General features: G+C 41.3%; 1 protein-coding gene across 1 annotated transcript; it reads left to right on the top strand.

Annotated features, from left to right (window-relative positions):
- Positions 1 to 8,220: 8,220 nt before the first annotated feature.
- Positions 8,221 to 11,469, top strand: LOC149243672 (uncharacterized). Its single transcript, XM_089371278.1, has 3 exons — positions 8,221 to 9,552; positions 9,776 to 9,892; positions 10,123 to 11,469. The coding sequence occupies exons 1-3, from the start codon at positions 8,221 to 8,223 to the stop codon at positions 11,467 to 11,469; spliced, it is 2,796 nt and encodes a 931-aa protein (XP_089227404.1).
- Positions 11,470 to 21,813: the final 10,344 nt, after the last annotated feature.

Here is a 21,813-nt window from a genome sequence, read left to right on the forward strand (position 1 = left end):
TTTCAATTTGCTCAACTCGTACAGGGTGATATTAGCCCTAGTCTTTTTCATGTCGTCGATGATGTTATACTCCATTTCATCCGACACTATTAGTGTCTTTGATGGAGGCGTTTGCTCTGATTGGACTGGGCTAAAAGAGGTCGCTTTAGCAGTTGTTTTCTTTGGTGCGACCCTTTCTTTTGCTGCAGGGCTTGCGCCCTTCTGTTTTGGGATATTCTTGGGAGGATCAAGCTGATTTTTGCTTCATGTGCTGACCGGAAGTGCCTCTTGATCTTCCTCTTGTGGGAGGATGAAATCCCACATTCCTTGCAGTTCCACCACTTCTTCATCGTCGGTCTGCATTTCGATGGTGCTCTCTTCTTCTTCTTCTTCAGATTCCACGTTTGAGACCACGTTGGGTGGCTTCGTCTCCACAGGAGGATTTCTCTTAAAACTCCTAAAAGGCTTTCTTGGGGACGATTCTGCTACTTGTTTCCTTATATCAATCATCTCATTGGACATGGCCTTTAATACTTTTTGTAATCCTTCCATGTCGAAAGGATCTTTCGTCTGCTTCTTCTTGGTGTCTTCTTTGAAAGAGATTTTCTTAGATTTACGCTCTTCGATTGTAGATCTCTTTTCTAGGGCTACTACGCGTCTTTCAACTGCTAACGCCTCAGCCAAGTTTTCGACTAAGGTTGTCTTGCTCGCCCTATCTACGAAGATGGCCAAGTTTGAAGGTAAGGCCGTGATGTACCATTCGCATCTTACTTCCTCGCTGGGTTGAGAAGCAGCGGGGATTTTGTTGAGGATCTTGTTGAACCGTAAGTTAAAATCTTTAATGGGTTCTCTAGCCTCAGCTTTGAGATTGGATAAATCGTTGATTAGTGTCGCTGTAGATCTATCATCGCCGAATTTGGTGAGAAATTGATTTTGAAAAATGTCCCAGCTGGTGATAGATCCGGAGGGCAGCGAAAAGTACCATGACCCGGCTGTCCCTTGCATTGTATAGGGGAAAAGTCGGACCACGGCATCTTCGTTGGTAACTCCGTTGAGATTAACGAAAAGCATGAAATTATTGATATGTTCTTCAGCTAGCATTCCTGTTTCCGGATTGAATTTCGGCAGCCATTTCTCAGGATGGGCAGGTATTGGACTTAGGGGTGGTGGCATTAAAACCGCCCCAGGATTGTTCCATGGAGATTGGGCCATCGCTGAGTGACTAGTCAACAAAAGTGCAGAAGATGATCTTTGATGTTGAGAAGATGGAGATGTTACGACCTTCGACGATTGCGGAGGAAGGGTTGTAGGAGATGGATGAGTGTTTTGAGGTGACGACGTGGGTGGTAGACTTCGCGGAGAGGGAGTTGAGATGGACGAAGTGGATGAAAGAGTCTCTCTGTCAGACTCTGGAAGTGCTTTCCTTGCTCTTTTCCTAGTAGGGAGAGGGGTTTCAGTTGGCTGGATGCCAAACTTTTCACTCTTCAATCGGGTCAGGGGATAAGCAGGGTTGTATTGCGAAGTCAGGCTGCCTTTAGATTTATCAGACTTGTGGGTGAAGATAGAGAATCCCTGGAGTTTACGGATCAACGTTTGAACTTCAGGGGGATCGATAATAGGACGGTCTGATGTATCGGGGTGTATAGCATCGGTGGATGTCCGAGCGACTTCAAGTTCTGAGTTTAGTCGCACTGGAGAAGTCGGGGAAGTTGGTGAGGGTGATTTTCTCTCAGAATGGTATTTGGATTTTGAATTATGCGCCATTCATAGCTCGAGCCCTCCTTCTAGCGCCAGAAATGTTGAGGGCCCCGAAGTCGGGTCAACAACAAGGGGGATACCCACCCGGTCCGGAACCTGGTTGGCGGCTCCTTGCCCGTTTGGAGTAGCGGGTCCGACTGGGGGTAATGGGACCAGTTTCCCAATGTGAAGGGTGTGCGTGTGTGTGTAGAGTTTGATGATATTAATCTAAAAGGTTTCTCTGAACTAGTCTTAATTCTAACAACTAAACTACTTCTATACTAATGTTATCTAATGGAGAGAAACAATACATCTAATCTATGCTAACCCGGGGTGTTCTCTTTTGTTATGCGATCTAGAAAGATTTCTAACAACAGCTGGTAATAAAGATCATTCAACTGTTATCAGAATATAAATCGATAAAGATAAACCATTCTGCATAAGAAGTTAGGCAGAGTAGTTGTGAACAGCATATCGCATAATCAGTTTTCTATATGTCAAGCATAAATAAAAGACTCCACCGTACAGAAGTGCCAAATGGTAATACAGACATTCATACAGTAACATATAAAGAACTCAGTTGTATATCACTTTAGGGATACTAGCAGAATTTAGTCTTGAGATAAAAGTATCATTTATGACTGATTTCACTGATAAACTTCAAGCAATAATGATTTACTTCTACTTGTTCTAATATCTGTTAAGAGTACAGAAGTGCAACATCAGTAACAGACATTAAAATGCAAACATAAATAAATCTCGATCCATCCATTCATCAAAAACCTCCTCTGACGGTGCAGAAGTGCATGTTCTGAGGATAAGTTTTTTGACAGATTTCCGGACCCTTCTCCAAATGCCATGAGAAGCGTTAAATACTACTAGCTAATTGATATTAATTACACGAATCTAGGGAATCGGCTTCAAATGACCGCCCTTCACTAAAAGCAAATTTATTTCTAAAACTTTAAATCTAATTTCTGACCGTTTCTGTATATTCTCTTTAGTGCTGTCAACTGTGCAACGCTTTCCTGGGAAGAGTTGGCTGGCTGCCTTCTTCTTTTACTCGGGAGATAAAAGTGGAAATGACAAGAGCTGGCACCTCCTTCTGACAGACCAGAAGATATTTTCGAAAACCTTTCTCTAGCTGGGTGTATTCGCCGCGTGTATACTTAGCACAACCCAGGTTCTTCTCGAACTGATTTTGCTGTTGCTGTTTTGGTTTCCGGTTGCGCGAATGACTGAGTGGGTTAGGAGTCGCGCTGTATGGACAATCCCCTATTTCGAGAATTGTTTCCGCTCTTTGTTCCAGGCTTTTCTGGAGCGTCCTCCTTCCCTTGCGTTTTTCTTTTTGCTTTACCCAGCCTGAGCTTTAAGATCTTTTCTGAACACGCTGCTTTTGTGCGCTTTTGACTCTGAGTCCTAGATAGTCTAATTTCATCAGTGCCGGTTGTCTGATAGTCTGGAATCCGCGGTCCTGCTGCATGCGGCGTTCGTTTGCGGAGGCATCTTCTCTCTGCTATTTGATTGGCGCTTTCCCCTTTCTTTCAGATGTTTCCTGCATATAGATTTATATCAGTTGCGTGCCTTGCAGTCTACGCAAAGAAGAAGGGAAATGAAAAGATTGACATAACAGCATTAAACTCTAATGAATGCATAATCCTGACATGCATCATGACTTGACTCTTCGATAAATGCGATGCAATCATTCCTTGATACTCAAGCATGCGGTCATTAATTTCCTTTAGGGCACGCGCTTGGGATGTATGCGACGCGATGAACTTCGCGTTGCTATCTCGCAGTTTTACTTTTCGCGCTTTCAGCAACACTTCGACCTTTCCTTGCGATGCGTTTTAAGCCTTAGGGAGAAAAATACAAAAATTTAACCAAATACTTTTTTTGGGATTTTTTGTTCAGGGTCCCCCCTTTGCTCGACGTTATTGCTAATATCAAGCAAAGAGGGGGGGTTGTTGGTGACCACAACAGGGCGCAAAAGGATCTGGCAAAGCAGTGGATGAAGCTACCTTTTGTAACCACTAACGACGTGATTTTTATTGTCTTCGAGACATGGCCACTAGAGTGGTGTGCCCCAGATTTGGCAGAACTGGAGAAGGCGGAAGCGCATAAAAAGAAGGATGATGCCAAGCTGCGTGTCACCTAATTGGTCAATAAAAGGTGGAAGGAAACTGCCGCAACTAAGGATGGGGTAGTGTGAGAAGTGACATAGAAACACGTAGAGTAGCAGAAGGCTACAGAAGCAGTAGCAGCAGCATAGGTAGCAAAGTCTGCAACAACAAAGGAAGACGAGGGCCAAGAAACGTCCTTAGGATAGGAGGTATAGGAAATAGAAATAGCAGAAGGGACTGCGGACCTAGGGACTGCGTCCACACAATTAAAGCGCCTACGTATCGCAAAGAGATTGGGACTAAGGAAGAAGGTCAAGGCCTCGAATTCGGCCATTGACCTGATCACCTTAACCGAAGGTGATCTCCACGACATCGGTGAAATGGTCTGCGATGTCACAAGTGAAGCACTTCAGGAGTTCATGCAGGAGCATTAGACTATGTTGTGGGCCTTTAGAGTGCAGCTGTAGGAGTTACAGGTGTGCCCCCCTCAAGAAGGTACCCTGTCAACCCACGTCATAGCAGGAACTTCAGCAGCAGAGTAGATGTTGCATGCAAGGATGGAAAACACAATAGTGTTGGCAGAGGGAGCTATAGTTTCATCAAATGTGATGGATCGATTGTCGATTAGCATGATGAAAGGCCTTGGCCTTAATCTGGCTACCCTTCCTCGGGATATGTTGTATCAGTTACAGGATGGGATAATGGTAGAGCTGCAGGCCAAGGAGAGCCACATGATCGAGGTTCTTAATGAGCAAAAGATAAACATAGAATAGCTCAGCTTGCAGCACGACGAATTGGTGTTGCAGAATCAACAATTGGTGCAGACGGTAGATAACGCTTGCTGACATGTCCCAGAGTTGGCCATCGCAATAGATCAACCGTAGAAATGTGGATACATAGTTTGAAAACTGGATTTGACGAGGCTAGAGAAGAGACGACAAAGATTCAGCTGGAGCTAAATATTTAGATCGCAGAGCTGCGTTTGAAGGCGCAGCCTTCCAATCCCCTGGAAATTAGAGAAAAACGCACTAGCACTATCGCATCAGGGTTGGAAGAAATTGGAGGAGTAGTGTGTGACTGTACTAACATGTTGGGACAAGCACTTGAGGTCCTCATGACATTGTAGGAGGACTCCAACATCCAGATCCTGGAGATAAAATCGCGCGAACTCCAGTAGCAAGCTAAGGCATTAAAGGAGTAGGTGGATGCGGCACACCATAAGGAAGCAGTTGTTAAAGTGCACATTTAGCCATGGATTGACGAGGCCTTCACAATCAAGACAAATATTGAATGGAAGCTTGTGCACATACAGGGGATGCATGCATAGATGCAGGGCAACACGCTAGACATAGAGGTCTCAGAAGAATGGATGCAGCAGGTTCAATAAGCAGCAGCTCATTATGTTACAGACATCAGTACCATTCGAGAACAGTTGGAGGGACTCCACGAGAACGTCGCACTGACAGAGTGACTCGAGGGCGAGTTGGGCATGGAATCCCCTCACGACATGTTTTGGGGCTCAAAGTGCAAGTTTTGAGTTGATGTTTTTTTAAAGAATCCACGAATTGCAGGCGCGGAGCACGAAATGTATGTTAGATTCATAGGGTTGTCTGCCCTAAGTTTTGAATGTAATGGTGGCCTACCCATGGTCCACATACCATGGGAATGTATAAATAGAGTGAGGCTCTAAGTTGTAAAGGGATTAGGAGAAGGTCCTACTAATCTGCTTCTGAAGGCGGAGTAGAGCGATGGAGTTGGTTAGGGTTTCATCATCAGGAAGCAGGTCGGAACCTCGCAAGGGCCATGGGTAGGTAGAGCAGGTCAATGGGTCTCAGAACAGCTGCCGACGCGGGTTCTCAGATGACTGACAGTTGGAGGTAAAAGCTGGTGTCAGGCCAGGGTTTTTTGTCTTTTCATGATTTACCTTAACACTGTTTCCTACAGTCTGTTTACCAACATTTTTTACGTTTCCATCAACAAGAACCATGAAGGCTCCTACCTTTGACCACCGACTGTTGCTTTTACTGGGAACGGGTTGTAACTATGGTTAATCCCGCAGAATTAGTAGATCTGGACCCGGCATTTGAGGACATCCTGTCCATGTGGGGGAAGGACCCCAACGCTCAGAATGTAGAGCATTATTTTGGGGCGTTCGAACTGTCTAAGCAGGGGGATTTAAATCAGTTTGATACTCCTTTGTTCCGTTTAGTAGAAAAGGATGCGGGTAATGTGGACCATAATATAGGCATAGCGGCCGTCTCCAATCTGGTTGGTATCGATGCTGTTCCCGGAGGAGCAGAAGCGGAAGGGTTGCCCATAGACCCAAAGGGTAAAGAAGCTCCTCCGCGTTTTCCGCCTTCCAAGGGGTTTGAAGAGCTACCCATTTTAGGGCTTTCTGCAGGTAATAGTCTGGTAAGGGCCTCTGGGGGTTTTCCTTCGATTACTAGGGTTTCTCTGCCAAGGGAATCCCTCTCTTTAAAAGGGTCTACTGCAAATGGCTCCGGAGATCTTCCAGTTGGGGGACAAGCAGGCTCTGATGGTCTGGCTAAGGGCTTTCCATCTTTGGGGAACTTTGAAGCGGGATTGGCGAGACAAAACTCGACACAGCCGGAGATAGAAACTACTGGGGGCATCTCGCAGGAAAATACAGAAAGAAATGATGGCCGAGGGGACTATGGTTCTCAGGGGGAAGATTTAAGATTCAAAGGGGCAAAGAGGAAACCGCAAAGGCCCATTGGATCTCAGGAGATTGAAGGCAATTTGGTCCTTGGGATGGAGGTGTCTATCGAAGAAACCCTAGCTGTCGCGGACTGTACTTTGGTCGGCAGAGCACGAGGTAAGAAATACTCTTCTGAATTTCTGCAAGCATGGGGTGAGTCTTGTTTTGTGACGGATAGACCGATCCCGTTTGAAGCCCAAGTACTAGGGAAGGGCTGGTTTAAGCTCAGTTTTGTAGATAAAGTCTCGGCAGATTGGGTTTTTCAGCGCAATTGGCATATTGGGAATATTCCTATTCTGTTAAAGAAATGGACTCCCATGTTTGATGCGTTCAAGGAGAGAACGGATGAGTTCCCTGTGTGGGTTCGTGTCCTGGGCTTACCTTCCTTCCTGTGGACTGAAGAAGTGTTTAAATCCATTGGTAATAAGCTGGGGGTGTATATGGAGGCAGATATGTCTTTTTTGAAAACAAAGGATAGAACGATGGCGCGTATTCTGGTCTTCCTTAACCCGAGCAGAGGCCTGGCACAAAAAATAAATCTCCAGTATAAGGAATACGTTTTTGAGCAGATATTAGACTATGAATATCTCCCGTTCAGATGCCATATCTGTCATGAGTACGGGCATTTGGCAAAAGACTGCCCACAGATGAGAAGAAGGAGACATTTCCGGCGATCCACAGCGAACAGAGGAAATGTTCAAAACCCTGTTCAGATGCCCATGGAAAATGAAAATCTGGAGATGCAAGGAGCAGAGAGCATGGAGGCAGAGGTGACTGTTAAGGACCCTGCGAATGAAGCTGTTCCGAATCATGAGGAAGTCCCGGGAATCGTCAATGGTCCGGCGGTTACTGTGGAGGAAATTGATAAAGCAGTGGAGGTCGCGGAGGAGAACGTCAAGGCAAATTTGACACAACATGACCAACACGAAGATGAAGAAAAGGGTATGTTAAGGACCCCTTGTTCTTCTCATATTTCTCCCGAGCATATTCCTGTTCCTTCGCATGTTTCGTTCTCTAATTGTCATGTTCAAGAATATAATGTTGATAAAATTATTGAACACAATACAATATCCCCAAATGTAGACACTATTGCAGAAGCTCTACCGGCTTTGGATATAAACTGTGAAGAACATTGGCCTCCCCTCCCACCCTCTGCTTCTCGAACATCCTGCCCTTATAACCTGAGATCTATGGGAGGGAATCATAGTGTCTCGGGGACTTTAGGTGGATTGGGACAGACCTCTTCACAAAGTTGCTCTAAAAATAAGAGAGGTAGGAAATCGGATATGTCCAAAGAAAAACTTAAAGCTAAGCTTGATGTTGCAGATGGTAAACAATACTCTATTCTGGGGGTTCTTAGAGCAGCCCATCCCCCTGAGAGTGTTATAAAATGATATTGGCATCCTGGAATTGCAGAGGTTTGGCCAGCAAACCTAAAAAACTGGCCTTGAAAGAGTGGATAAATAACTCTAATCTAGATGTTATCTTCTTGCAAGAAACTTTGGGGAGGGCCCTCGAGATCGAAGCCATGCTAAAAATTCTTTTCCTGGGTGGATCTTTTCTGCTGTAGACTCCACTGGTCACTCGGGGGGCATTGCTATTGGTATTAAAGAAGGACGTGTAAAAGTCATAAACTAGTGGGGGATGAAAAATGTTATGGGCATGGAGGGTATCTCTCCTGATTTCTCTTTTCCTATCTCTTTGGTAAATGTCTATGGCCCTTGTCAAGGCAGGGAATCTTTTTGGGAAGATCTGATGTCGAAATCTGTGATGAAGAGCCCATCGTTGGTTATGGGTGGTGATTTAAATTTTTCCATAGGCAGAGCTGAAGCTTGGGGGCCATCTGCTAGAGAAGACCCTCTTTCAGACTTCTTCCTAACCCTCATCTCGGATAAAAACCTCACAGATCCTTCTCCGATCAAACTAAAGCCTTCTTGGAGAAACCGAAGAATTGGGGAAGACCGAATTGCAAAAAGACTTGACCGCTTCCTGGTTGCTGAGTCTTTGACTACCAAAATTCCCATGCTCAGGCAGTGGGTTGAGGAAAGAGGAAATTCGGACCATTTCCCTGTTTTCCTAGACCTCTCCCTCCCTCCTCCCAAACCTCCTGCTCCTTTCAAGTTCAATCCTGCTTGGCTCCAAGAACCCTCATTCTGCAATCTGTTTAATGCCACTTGGATTCACCCTGCACATAATTCAGATGAGGATAAAGGTTTTTTGTTCATGGAGAACCTCAAAAGACTGAAGAAAGCCACAATCTCTTGGGCAAAGGAAAGAAAACTGAAACAAAATGAGGAGATGGCTAAAATTAGGGAGGAACTGGAGCAGTTGGAAAGCATGGAGGTAGATGGTTATCAATCACAGTCCTCCAAAGAAAGAATCCTCCATTTGGAGAAGCAGCAAAATAAAATTCTTTTGGATAAGGAAGAAGAATGGAGGATAAAAAGTAGAGCAATATGGTTAAAATCTGGGGATGAGAATACTAGGTTTTTTCATAATTTTGCAAAAGGTAGGAAAGCTGCAAATACTATATGGCGCCTTAAAGACGAAGAAGGGAGGGTTGTTAATTCCTTCCCAGATTTATCTGGGTTAGGAAAAAGACATTTTCAGAAAATTTTCTCAGATCCTGGGGAGGCTACTATTGCAGAAGTTTTCCAAACGGTGCAAAGTTTTCCTAGGTTCATTGAGGTTGATGAAGCAGAAGATTTGACAATCCCGGTCTCAAAGGAGGAGGTTGAAGCAGCTATGAAGCTCATGGGCAAGGATAAGAGCCCAGGCCCAGATGGCTGGACCATTGAACTGTTTCTCCATTTCTTTGACCAGTTAGGATCTGAAATTACTGAAGTAGTTGAAGAGTCGAGACAGAAAGGAGAAGTCTATAGACCTTTCAACTCAACTTTTATTGCCCTTATTCCGAAGAAGGATGATCCGGAGAGTTTTGAAGACTTCAGACCAATATCCTTATGCAACTGTATTTACAAGATTATAGCAAAGGTCATTGCCCTCAGACTTGCTCCAATCCTATCCCAAAATATATCGATGGAACAATTTGGTTTCCTGGATGGAAGACAAATTCATGAAGCCATTGGTGTAGCCCAGGAGGTTATACATAGTATCAGATTGAAGAAAAAGAAGGGGGCTGTGCTCAAAATTGACTTATCAAAAGCATATGATCGGATCAGCTGGCTCTATTTGCGGATGTTGTTGACACAACTAGGTTTCAGCTATTCCTTTACCAGCTGGATCATGGGGTGCATCACAAATGTCAGCTTTGCAGTTCTGGTTAACGGTGCAGCCTCCTCTTTTTTCAACAGTCAGAGAGGTCTCAGGCAAGGTTGCCCCCTATCCCCTCTTCTGTTTCTTCTTGTGGCAGAAGGGCTAAGCAGACTGATTCATAAAGCCAGAAGAGCGGAGAAGGTAAAGGGTATCGAGGTAGCAATCAATCTCTTCATCACTCACCTTCTTTTTGTTGATGACATTTTGATTTTCACTAATGGCTCTTCCAATGAACTAAAGGAGTTAAAAATCATTTTTGATCTTTTTTTAAAAGCCACTGGAATGCAGATAAACTCTAGAAAGTCCCAAGCATGTGTGGCTGATTTTGAAAGAAGAGAAAGGAATAGTCTGGCAAATTTATTCCCTTTCCCCATACAGCCACTGGATATTCCTTTAAAATATTTGGGTTTCTGGTTAAAGCCAGTTGGATACAAAAAAGAAGACTGGAACTGGCTCATTGCCAAGATAGAAGCCAGATTATCACATTGGAGCTTCAGATGGCTATCCAGAGCTGGGAGGCTGACTCTTATTAAATCAGTTCTTCTAGCCATTCCGGTTTATTGGGCCGCCCTGACTTGGATTCCTAAAGGCGTGCTGGAGAAAATCAGGAGAATTTGCTGTAGATTTTTATGGGCTGGTTCAAAGGAGTCCTCAGTGATACCTTGGGTAGCCTGGGACAAAGTGGCTAGACCAAAAGAATGGGGAGGATGGGGCATCAAAAGACTCCCCGATTTTAGTCTCTCTTTAGCTGCAAAATCCGGCTGGAGGCTAATGACTCTGGAAAATCTATGGACAAGAGTGGTGAAAAGGAAGTACATTGATCCCATCCCTATGGAAGACTGGATTAGGAGTCAAAACAAGAAGACAAAAAATACATCAGCCATATGGAAGGCCACTGTGGAAGCTTTCTTTGTGATTGAACAAGGATTAGCTTGGAAAGTTGGAGATGGTAGACTGGTCAGGATTGGCAGAGATCCTTGGGTAGGATGCAATGAGGTTTTTGCCTTATCACCAGGGCTACTCAGACATCTGGATAGTAAAGGTATTACAGCATTAAATCAATTGGAGAAGGTCGGTCAGTCTACTATTTGGGGACAGGCTTGGAAGGATGATGTTGACCTGGGGATAAATGCCAGATGGAAGGATGAGTGGGAGGGATACATTAAAGAATTACAACGCTCAAATGTGAGGATAAAAGATGAACCTGACTGCTTGATGTGGGCTCAGAGTAAATCAGGGGAATACTCACCAAAGGATGGATATCTCTTCTTAATGGGAAAGAAAGGCTGGGGTGTTCCTGATTGGTGGGCCAAAAATATTTGGAAACTCAAAAGCCCAGCAAAGGCAAGGCTTTTTCTTTGGTGTATCCTTAAAAGAAAGGTCCCAACATGGGAAATTTTACAGGCAAGGTTCTTAGTTGGGCCTGGTAGATGCCCCCTGTGCAAGTTAGAAGAAGAATCTATAAATCATCTTTTCATATCTTGTGCTGTCTCAAGACAGATCTGGGAGGAGGTCACTGTGTTGCTCAAGACAAGAGCTCAGTGGGGGCAAGATTCATTGGAGACAGCTTGGAGGAAATGGTGGCAAGACTTTCCGGAGGGAAACATGAGAAATTTGCCTCTGATTTTTTGTTGAGGAATATGGCTTGCCAGAAATAAAAGTATTTTTCAAGAAAAGGACACCCCCACTACCATCACTGCCATTAACATTGCTGCCATATACACTGCATTACCGCCACCTGAGTCTAAAAATCCTAATACAAAACAAAATCAAATCAACATTCAGGAAGGCATCCCTTGTGGCTTCTTTGATGGAGCTTCCCAAAACAATAGGGCTAGAGCTGACTTGTGTATTCATATCAATCCGGAACACTCACTAAAAGCTTCTGTTGGGCTGGGCACAGGCACTAATAACTTCGCTGAATTATCTACTCTGCGCTTCCTACTATGCTGGCTTCTTCACAGAAACTTAAATTCTATCCAGATTTTTGGGGATTCTCTAAATGTCATAAATTGGGTCAATGGAAAGGAATCTTGTCAAAATCAGATTTTGAGGACTCTTGTTGAAGAAATTTCTTTATTAAAGGCATCCTTTAATATTTTCTCTATTTGCCACATTTACAGGGACAAGAACGGGGAAGCAGACCAGCTATCTAAGGCTGGTTTACAACAGGATATGGGCAGCTGGACCATAGAGGAGATCAGACAGGGGCAGTCGGTCATATCTCATCGGCCTCCTTATGCACTGTCTCTTTGACCACAGTCTTTCATCATCTTTTTTGACAGCAGTTTTCTAGCGGATATATATAGTTCTGTATATATAATTTTTTTCTCCAGTTTTACTGTTCATAGTTTCCTTTGCTTTCAGTTTTTTTTACTACAGCATACAGTTTCAGACATATACTTTCCTTTGGTTTTCCTTCCGGGCTATAAAACTTATACTATTTTTTGTCTGTATGGGGTTGTTTTCCTTTCGTTTGAAGGACGCCCCAGTTTTATGTTTTTATACTATCTCCAGGGATCACATGTTTGCCTCCATAGGGAGGAAGTTTGTACAGGTTCCAAATTCATCGAACAGCAGAAAAGCTCCTAATCGTTGAGCAGAACAGCAATTTTCTGAGCCACCAGTGTTGGCTTTAGACCATTATTGCTTGTAAAACTTTTTATGGTCCTTAATAAAAAGTTTTGAATTTTTCCTCGGAAAAAAAAGGGATTAGACAATCCGATGGATAGAATGAGATAGCGAAGCATAGAGCAAGAGTCTAAAGGCGTCTTGGGCTGTAGAGTAGGAAAAGGCTCTGTAGCTGAGTGCGCAGGGCAGAGTAGATTCTATAACTGAAGGAAGGGAATAATAAAGAAAATATTTGTCTTAGTTATGTGTATTTGTTCTTGGGTTATTATCTGTTGAATATGAATTGCAATTATACTATTCATTTATTGCATGCACTTGTATGAATTGTGAATATTGTTAAGTATAACTGAAAAGCATACAGATAAGCTAAGCTAATCAACTAATGTTAGATTACTAGTAAGGAATTGGGTAAATACCAGTGTTAGGCCCCCAAGTAGGGCTATGCGAAGGCAGCACCTCAGTGAAGGTTTTAACCTCGTACAGAAATTACCTGCATACGAATTCTAAAACACAGAAAATAAACAATGCGAGAGAATAACACATAAAACACATATACACAGAGATTTTCCCCTGGATCCCAAAATCGGGACTACCAGATTGATTTTTCATTATGTTCCTTTCAATGTTATAATACATATTTGTACATGTCAAAGCATCTAATACCATGGACTGAAAACCATCATGTCCAAAACCATGGACCGAAAACCATCGCGTCCAAAACCATGTGCAAAAAATCATGCACAAAACCATAGATAGGTCTGCCCAACCTAATATAGGGTCCAAAACCAAAATTTTCCAAGGTGCTACCCCAGACCCCATAAAGTGGGGTTACCTACACCCCTCCAAACCCTTGTGACTCCCCCCGCTACGCAATCAGAAAAACGAAGGGGGGGCTCCACCCCCCTTCTAACCCCCTGGTTAACTACATTGGCTAATCGTGGAAATAATATAACACAACGCAACATTCTCCCACTTGTTGTTTTCTTTCCACAGGGGGCCATAAGAGAGCTTAGTCATTTATCCAGCTCTACAATGCCCATTGTTTCTCTACACCAAGAGAACTTCTTAGAGCTCACAGATTTTTTCAATGCATCTGCAGTATTCTTAAAAGTGTCCACCTTTACCAGCAACACCTTTTTGTCTTCTATCATATCCATCACAAAGTGATACTTAACATCAATGTGCTTTGTCTTTGAATGATATGCAGGGTTCTTTGCCAAGAAAATTGCACTTTTGCTATCACAGTCTATCCTTATAGCTCCCTGTACTAACCCCATACTTGAACACAATCTCTACAACCAAAATGCTTCCTTTCTTGCATTAGTGGCTACCATGTATTTTGCCTCTGTAGTTAATAGTGCCACTACAGATTGTTTCTTACTCATCCAAGTGACTACACCTTCAAATAGGTTAAACACATACCCACTTGTAGATCTTCTCTGATCTAGATCTCCAGCCTAGTCTGCATCAACAAAGCCACGAATATCCAACACTCTGTCCAATCCTGGTCTTCCTTGGTAGCACAAACCATAATCACTAGTGCCATGCAAATACCTGAAAACCTGCTTCACTGCAGTCTAATTCTCCTTCCATAGTTTTTACATAAACCTGCTCAATACTCCCACTGCATGTGCAATGTCTGTTCTAGTACAGACCATCACATACTTCAGGCTACCGACTGCACTTGCATATGGAACACGGGACATGTCCTCTTCCTCTTCTTGTGTCTTGGGACACTGTTCAACAGATAACTTTACACCTACAAGAATAGGAACCTTCACTAGTTTACTATCTTGCATATTAAACCTTTGCAATATTGTCTCAACATACTTCCTCTGGTTTAACCAGAGCTTCCTCTTTGCCCAATCTCTTTTAATTTCCATGCCCAAATATAATTTACAGCACCAAGATCTTTCATGTTGAATTTGTAGGACAAATGGGTCTTCAAATCCTGGATAATTTCTTCGTCATTTCCAACCAGCAACATATCATCCACATACAAGACCAGATAAATAACATGGTCACCAATTAATTTAAAATACACACAGTGATCTGCTTTGCTTCTAGTGAAGCCAAGTCCCTATATAAATGTATCAAATTTCCGATACTGCATCCTTGGTGACTGTTTTAACCCATACAGAGACTTCTTTAACTTGCATACCAGTTATTTCTTACCCTTCATAGCAAAGTCTTCAGGTTGCTTCATGTAGATCTCCTCTTCCAGATCCCCATGAAGAAATGTTGTCTTCACATCCATCTATTCTACCTCAAAATAAAAAGCAGCAGCAACAGATAAAAGTAATCTAATAGAAGCTACCTTGGCAACAGGAGAACAAATATCACCAAAATCAATTCCCGGTGCCTAGGAATAACCTTTTGCTACCAACTGAGCTTTGTATTTCTCCACCTTTCCTTTTTCATTTGTATTCTTCTTGAACACCCATTTGTTGCTAATGGGTTTCCTTCCAGGTGGAAACTCCACCATATCCCAAGACTCATTTTTGTGCAAAGATGCCATTTCATCAACCATGGCCTCTTTCCATAGTTTTCCATCCTCTAAATCTACTGCTTCCTTCACAGTTCTTGGATCATCATCAGTAATAGATAAAGAAAAATTTGAATAGAAAGAATATGGACTATACCTTTCTGGCTACCTTCTTTCTCGAACTAATCTTCTCACACCCAGAGTTTGTGGCTCTTCATCTTCTAATTCCTTCTTTGCTATAGAGTCTGATTCTTTCTCCTTTAGCTCAAACTCTATCTTCTCAGGTTCCTTTGGTTGGACTTCATGTTTAATAACATCTTTCACCTCTCTAAAAACCACATCTCGATTGTACACAACCTTCCTTGTTACTAGGCTCCAAAGCTTATAACCTTTTAAACCATCCTTATACCCAATAATGATGCACTTTTCAGATTTACTATCCAACTTGGTTTGTTTCTCCTTTGGAACATTTACATATGCATCACATCCAAATACCCTCTGATGTGAAAGAGAGGGTTTCTTACCATTCCATACCTCTTGTGGAGTCTTATCCTCCAACGTTGATGAAGGTGATCTATTGATCAGGTAACGTGGTATCTCCACAGCCTCTGCCTAGAATTCTTGTCCTAACCTGGCACCACTAAGCATGCTTCTTGCCCTTTCCATCAACATCTTGTTCATTCTTTCTGCAACTCTATTTTGATTAGATGTATATGGACTATTTTTCTGTCATGCTATACCACACTTCTTACATAATTCTTCAAATTCCTTACTGCAAAACTCTCCACTGTTATCTGTCCTCGGCACCTTTATCTTCTTCTCTGTCTGGTTTTCCACTAGAGCCTTAAATTCTTTAAACCTGTCAAAGACTTTAGATTTCTTCTTAAGGAAATATATCCATGTATTCCTTGAGAATTCATCTATAAATGATACATAGTACATAGACTTACCCAGTGATAGAACCTTCACAGCTCCAAACACATCACTGTGCACAAGCTCTAATATCTGTTTCGCCCTCTTACCACCAGAGGGTAAACTCGCCCAATTATGCTTCCCATATACACAATTTTCACAGAAATCAAAATCTAGAGAGCTATTACTCATACCTTCTACCATACCTTTACCATGAAGTATTTGAAGGTCCTTTTCTCCAATATGTCCAAGTATTCGATGCCACAGCATGGTCTTCTCTCCAGAGACCACTAGATTTTCTACTCCACTTTTAGGAACCACTGAACTGTTGCACCCATCAACAACAGTGCTACCTTGAAGCTTGTACAGAGTTCCAATCTGAACTCCCCACATCAATACCAGTGCCCCCCTAACCATCTTGCACGTATCCTTCTCGAACACTGGTTTTACACTTGCATCATCCAACTTACTTATAGAAATCAGATTTCTGGCCATTGCAGGAATATGTAGAACACCTGGAAGTGTTCTAACCCCTCCACCTTGCAACTTCAACTTTACTTTTCCGCGACCAATGATTCTAGCCTTCCTATCATCCCCTAAGAAGACATCACCACCATCGTATCTCTCATACTCGTAGAACCACTCTCTATGGGGAGTGAAGTAAAAGGATGCACCTGAGTTAATCAACCATGCCTCATGATCTACATGTGTACTTGAAGAAGCCAAGTACACATCCCCACATTCACCTGAGGTGGTTTTCACCTCTACAAAAGGAGCATCATCGGATCCCTTTCCTTTCTTAGGAGCTTTAGATTTATAGTCCCTTTTGTAGTGCCCTTCCTTTTCGCATTTCTAGCACACCACCTTTACAAGTTTTCCTGGAGATTTAAATCTCCCTCTAGATTTATATCTCGCTCTAGATTTAGATCTCTCACTCAATGACTTATTTTTGTTTCTGTTCTGGGACCGTCTTCATGTAGACAAGGCATCACTATTGTAGCTCTTCATATTTTTCCATCTCATCTCCTCCGTCAGCAAGGATGATACTATTTCATCAAACTGAAATGCAGTTGTATTGCTACCTATTGCAATAACCAGGCTATCCCATGAATCTCGTAGAAACACAACAAACTAATGCACTTATCTTCATCTAAAATTTTAATATCAACAGACGATAACTGACTTACCACCGTACTAATTGCATTGATATGTTCAGTCACCGAGTCTCCATCTTTCATCATCAGGTTATACAACTTTTTCCGTAAGAACAGTTTATTCACCAGAGACTTAGAATGGTACAAAGTCCCTAACATGTCCCACAAAGCCTTCGCCATAGCTTCCCCTGATACATTTATAAATACTAAATCTGAGACACACAATCGTATTGTGCTCTTTGCCTTCTGTTGATGCCTCTAAAATCGCTACATCAACATTGGGGAAAACCACCCGGTCCGGACCTTAGTGCAACTCCTTTTCCCTTTGGTGTGGTGGCTCCAACTGGATATAATGGGACTAGTTTCCCAATGATGTATTACTTGATGGGTGATTGTTTTGTAGTGTGTATTGAAGGTGATAAGTGCTTTATCCAAAAATTCGAAAATATACAAATATAACTAATCTAACCTAGGTATCTTGTTAACAACACGATTTTTGATTATTTCTATTAGACAAATAATCATAAAGATGGCTTATTCATAAAATAGAAAGATGCATTCATATAATGATTACTTTGTTAAGAAGTTAAACGAAGTAATCATAAAAACATTATCGCATTGATCACAATATATATCATTGACATATATATCCAAATGATAACAATTCTAAAACCTTCAGAAATGATATGCTAAAGAATTGTTTGAAAAACATACATATATCAACAATAGCAAGTTTTAATAAATGTTCATTCACATAGAGAAATAAGACAAAAACAAAGATAATAGTACCATATGCATTTGAATTCTCCCGATGTAAACAACACTCAAATTCTACTTTCCTATTTGAAAAAACCTTCAAGAGATGCAAAAGTGCGAGTCTTGCAAAAGCTTCTTTCACAAAAATGCAGAACTTCGATCAACTTTTGATAAAAACAATATATTAGAAGTACAGAAGTGCAACTACCAAGTCAAGTTTTAATAAAAATTCAGGACTCTTTCTAAATACATGAAAGGGTCTTAAATACTAAAAATAAAAACTAACTATCAATAAAAATCACTATGTGTTGTTATAACTATAGACATGAAAATGTGGGATTCACTACAAAAATAGCAGTGCAGTAGCGGTTGAACAAATCCACTGAATTGAATTCTTTTCTTGTGATTGCAGATGAGATTGTGAGCATTTGATGGATTTCTGGAGGTTGACTCATCCTGTAGTGTAGCTGGGATGTGTAGGTGGCATCGGAGAGTTCAGGAATCATACATTTGACTGCATTAGAAAGGCATTTCATGGCCATTTGTTGGCTATGTGGTTTGACTAGAAAAGACCAGAATGTTTCCCATGTCAAGTTTTGGACTTCTTCGATCTATTTTTCTTTGTTCGCCAAATCCTGTTTCCAATGATGTTCCAATGCCTTTGCTTTTCGAAGTTTACCAGGGGAGCAATCGGAGATCAAATTAGACATATGTAAACTATTATTTACTAATTTGATAAAATTGTTCGTTGAAGCTATGCATCTAGAAGTTGCTCTTTTGGCTTTCATCAACTGGGACTCCCATTTCAAAAATAGAATTTCCTTGTGTGATTCTTATATTTTTGCCAAGTTGGCAGCCATTCCTTCTATGGAATCTTTCCAAGACAGAAAATTTGTTATTCTTTCATATGTTTTTTCCAATTCCAGTCTGGCATCCACTGGCTTCTCAATTAGTGATGTAGAGATATCGCACAATGGGTTGGCCAATGATATGTTGTGGCAAAGAATGTTCAACTGTTGGGACAAGGCTTTGGTTATCTCCAAGGCTTCTTTTATGAATTCACTAACTTGTGGATAACCCATGTACCTTTCTATTTGTTCTTACAATTGTGCAATTTGATCTTCCTTTGCCTTCGTTTTTTACTCACTTATCATCTGAAGCCTGCTTAACTCTTGAGACAATTCCTGTTGTTTATGGAGAGTCTGCTCATCAATCCTCTATTTCTCCAGTTTCAACTGCTCTCTTAGTCGCTCATTTTTCTATCTCTGCTCTGGTAGTTGTTGTTCAAGCTGACTAAGCCTTTGTTGTCCTTCTGCCGATTGCACTTCAAGTTGACTGATCCTCTGATATTTTTCCCTAATCAGTTGACTGACCTCTGAGGCTTTGTCCATTGTTATTGTTGTGTAAGCTCCTACATACTGAGATAGCTTTGTTAAATCCTTAGAGGGATTGACTTTTGCTTTCCATACCACATTCGTCATTTCTGCCTGAGGAGTTAGAAGAGGACTTTGATCAAATTTCCTCCTTTTCCTCTGTCTTTTAACTATAGTCCTATGCTTTGTACTGTAGAATACATCTAAGGGTGGTATCTCTTCTATTCTTAGTACAATCACCTCTGTAGGATTTTCGGGGATGATTTCTATGTCCTACTGAATTCTAGGTATGCCGCTTGTTCCTTCAATTGGAACACTAATAACTTTAGGTTTTTATACTATAGGCAATTTTGGTGTAGTGAGCTCTTAGGATTTACTTTGGTTTTTGATGATTAGGTCAAACTGCTCCCATTACTCGATTAAAGTAGGAATAATATTGATATTCTTATCAAGGGTCTCACTAGTTCCTTCCTTTATCTACTCCCTTTCTGGGGTCTTTTCCTTTTCAGAAGTCCTTTCCATGATTTTTCTTCACCGTGGCCTTCTAGTTGCACCATAGAGGTATTATTTAACAAGTCCAGAGGTAGTGTTTCAAATCTCTGTGTCCTGAACATAAAAACTTCCTCTAATCCCTCTGCTCCCAATTTGATTTTTGCCAGTTGTTTCACTTGAGAGAATAACTTAACTAAAGCAAACGAATCATCATAATTATCCTTATCATGTTCAAACCTGGCAATTTTGACATGAGAAGTGAAATTGTAGGAAACAGATTTTGGATCATACTGCCTCTTTGAGATGACTGCTAACTTTAACATTTTAATTTTCTCAGCTTCCTTCTCTGCATGTTTTAAGTCATGCAGTGTGAAAGTACCACATTGAAGGGGGAATGAAGGCCACATCTGTTTTTTGGACTCCTTTAGGTTCCTTGACATCCCTTGTCTTGTTATCTGATATGTTATTTCTCTGGCAAATAACTTATCAGGGATGTATAAGGGAAGGACATGAGGATCAATAGTGCTACCAAAAAGTCTGATGTAGGTGAACTTCTCTTCACCAAACCAACTAACAATTGATGTTAAATCAACACTGACTTCATCTAACAAACTAGAAGCGAGTCTATTGAATATAGCATAATGAACAGGCAGGATGAAACCATGACAGATTCTATAAAGATGATTTTTATAATGAGCTTTCCATAATTCCTTATGATAGATATTAATGGGGTTAGGGTCCTGTGGAGTCCATTTCCAACCTAAAATGGGATAATCAGAATTGAAACAAATAGTGTCCAAAATGTAGGCACTCATATAAAATAGGGATATTACCCCGATAGTCACAAACCTCTTTTTCCTATAATCAAGGATTTGGTTGGCCATTTTATCAAACAAAATGGTCACCCAACCCATGATATAAGAGTTAACTACAGCCTCCATTAAAGGTACCATCTCTATAGAAAACCTGGTTGAATCATGGACTTCAAAGAGTCTGCATATCATAGCAACAGCATAACAGTAAGGAGATGCTAATGAGTCTACGAAGTACATACCCGATGATTCATGCTTGTATTTGTTTGGGTAATGCCTCCACTGTCTAATAGGGTCTGACTCCACAGCATTTTCCTTGGCGAAGGCTTCCAAAAATGCTTTGTTGTACTACTTCTGTGCTTCAGTAAAATGGTACATATTTTTGATATCTTATGCTCTGAACAACCCAAACATCCTTCCATCAGCCATAAACAATGTTTTGTCTGTTATGTTGATACTTTCGATCATCCATCTGACCAAGTCATTGTAGGGTAATACTTTGACATGGGCTGCTATTCTATGAAGGTAAGAGCTGGCCAAATCCTTAAGAGTATTCTCTAACTTATCATTGGAATCTATTGTTGTCTTTACTTCTTCGATCTCTTTCGGGTCCTCAGCTTCCAGTAAATTGTATATACTTTCCCATGAAGCCTTGCCCAAACCGAGGTAGGTAGTATCAGCTATCAAGACCTTTTTAACTAGTTCCTCTTTGGCTATGATGGGGGCCTTTGGTTTCTTTGATTTCTTCGTCATTTTTGCTAGATTCATAAACTCAGACTTGTTCTGCAAAAGAAATAGAACACCATAATAGAGAAAAAATATGTTCAAAGCCAACACAAAATATAAAAGATTAATGGTAATTTAAACGTGATAAATAATACGAACTCTAATATTACCACGGATGAAATCCTTGAAGGATTCAACCATAACTACTATATTAATGATTTCCGTAACTGCCAATTGTGATACTTAAATGCCATTATGATATGTTGCATTGCTCATATTAGTAACATTTCTTTAAAGTGAATCTCTTGACTTTCCCAATCAGCGATTAGTGAAAATCGCATATTGCAGATCAGGGGGCACAAACCTTATGTTTTTGTTGTTTCCTTACATAGCTCTGATTGCAATAAATAGTGAGTTGTCATAAGGAGGTGGGGTAATATTTAGGAAATGAATAAATCTTTTGTTTTTCATTTATAATTGATTTAAGCTTTAGACCCACAAACATTGGTTTAACAGACATATTTCACCTTTTATTGAAAAGCTCACTTTTCCAATAAAGAAATCGCATTGGTAGATTCCAAATGGGCATTCGTTATGTGTTTCATGTTTTCAGCGATGGCTGATTGCGATCAGATTAT

Source organism: Pinus tabuliformis, chromosome 8 (genome assembly GCF_031772625.1).
Source record: "Pinus tabuliformis cultivar Carrire ecotype Pingquan chromosome 8, CPIR1, whole genome shotgun sequence".
In the NCBI taxonomy this organism is placed as follows: domain Eukaryota; kingdom Viridiplantae; phylum Streptophyta; class Pinopsida; order Pinales; family Pinaceae; genus Pinus; species Pinus tabuliformis.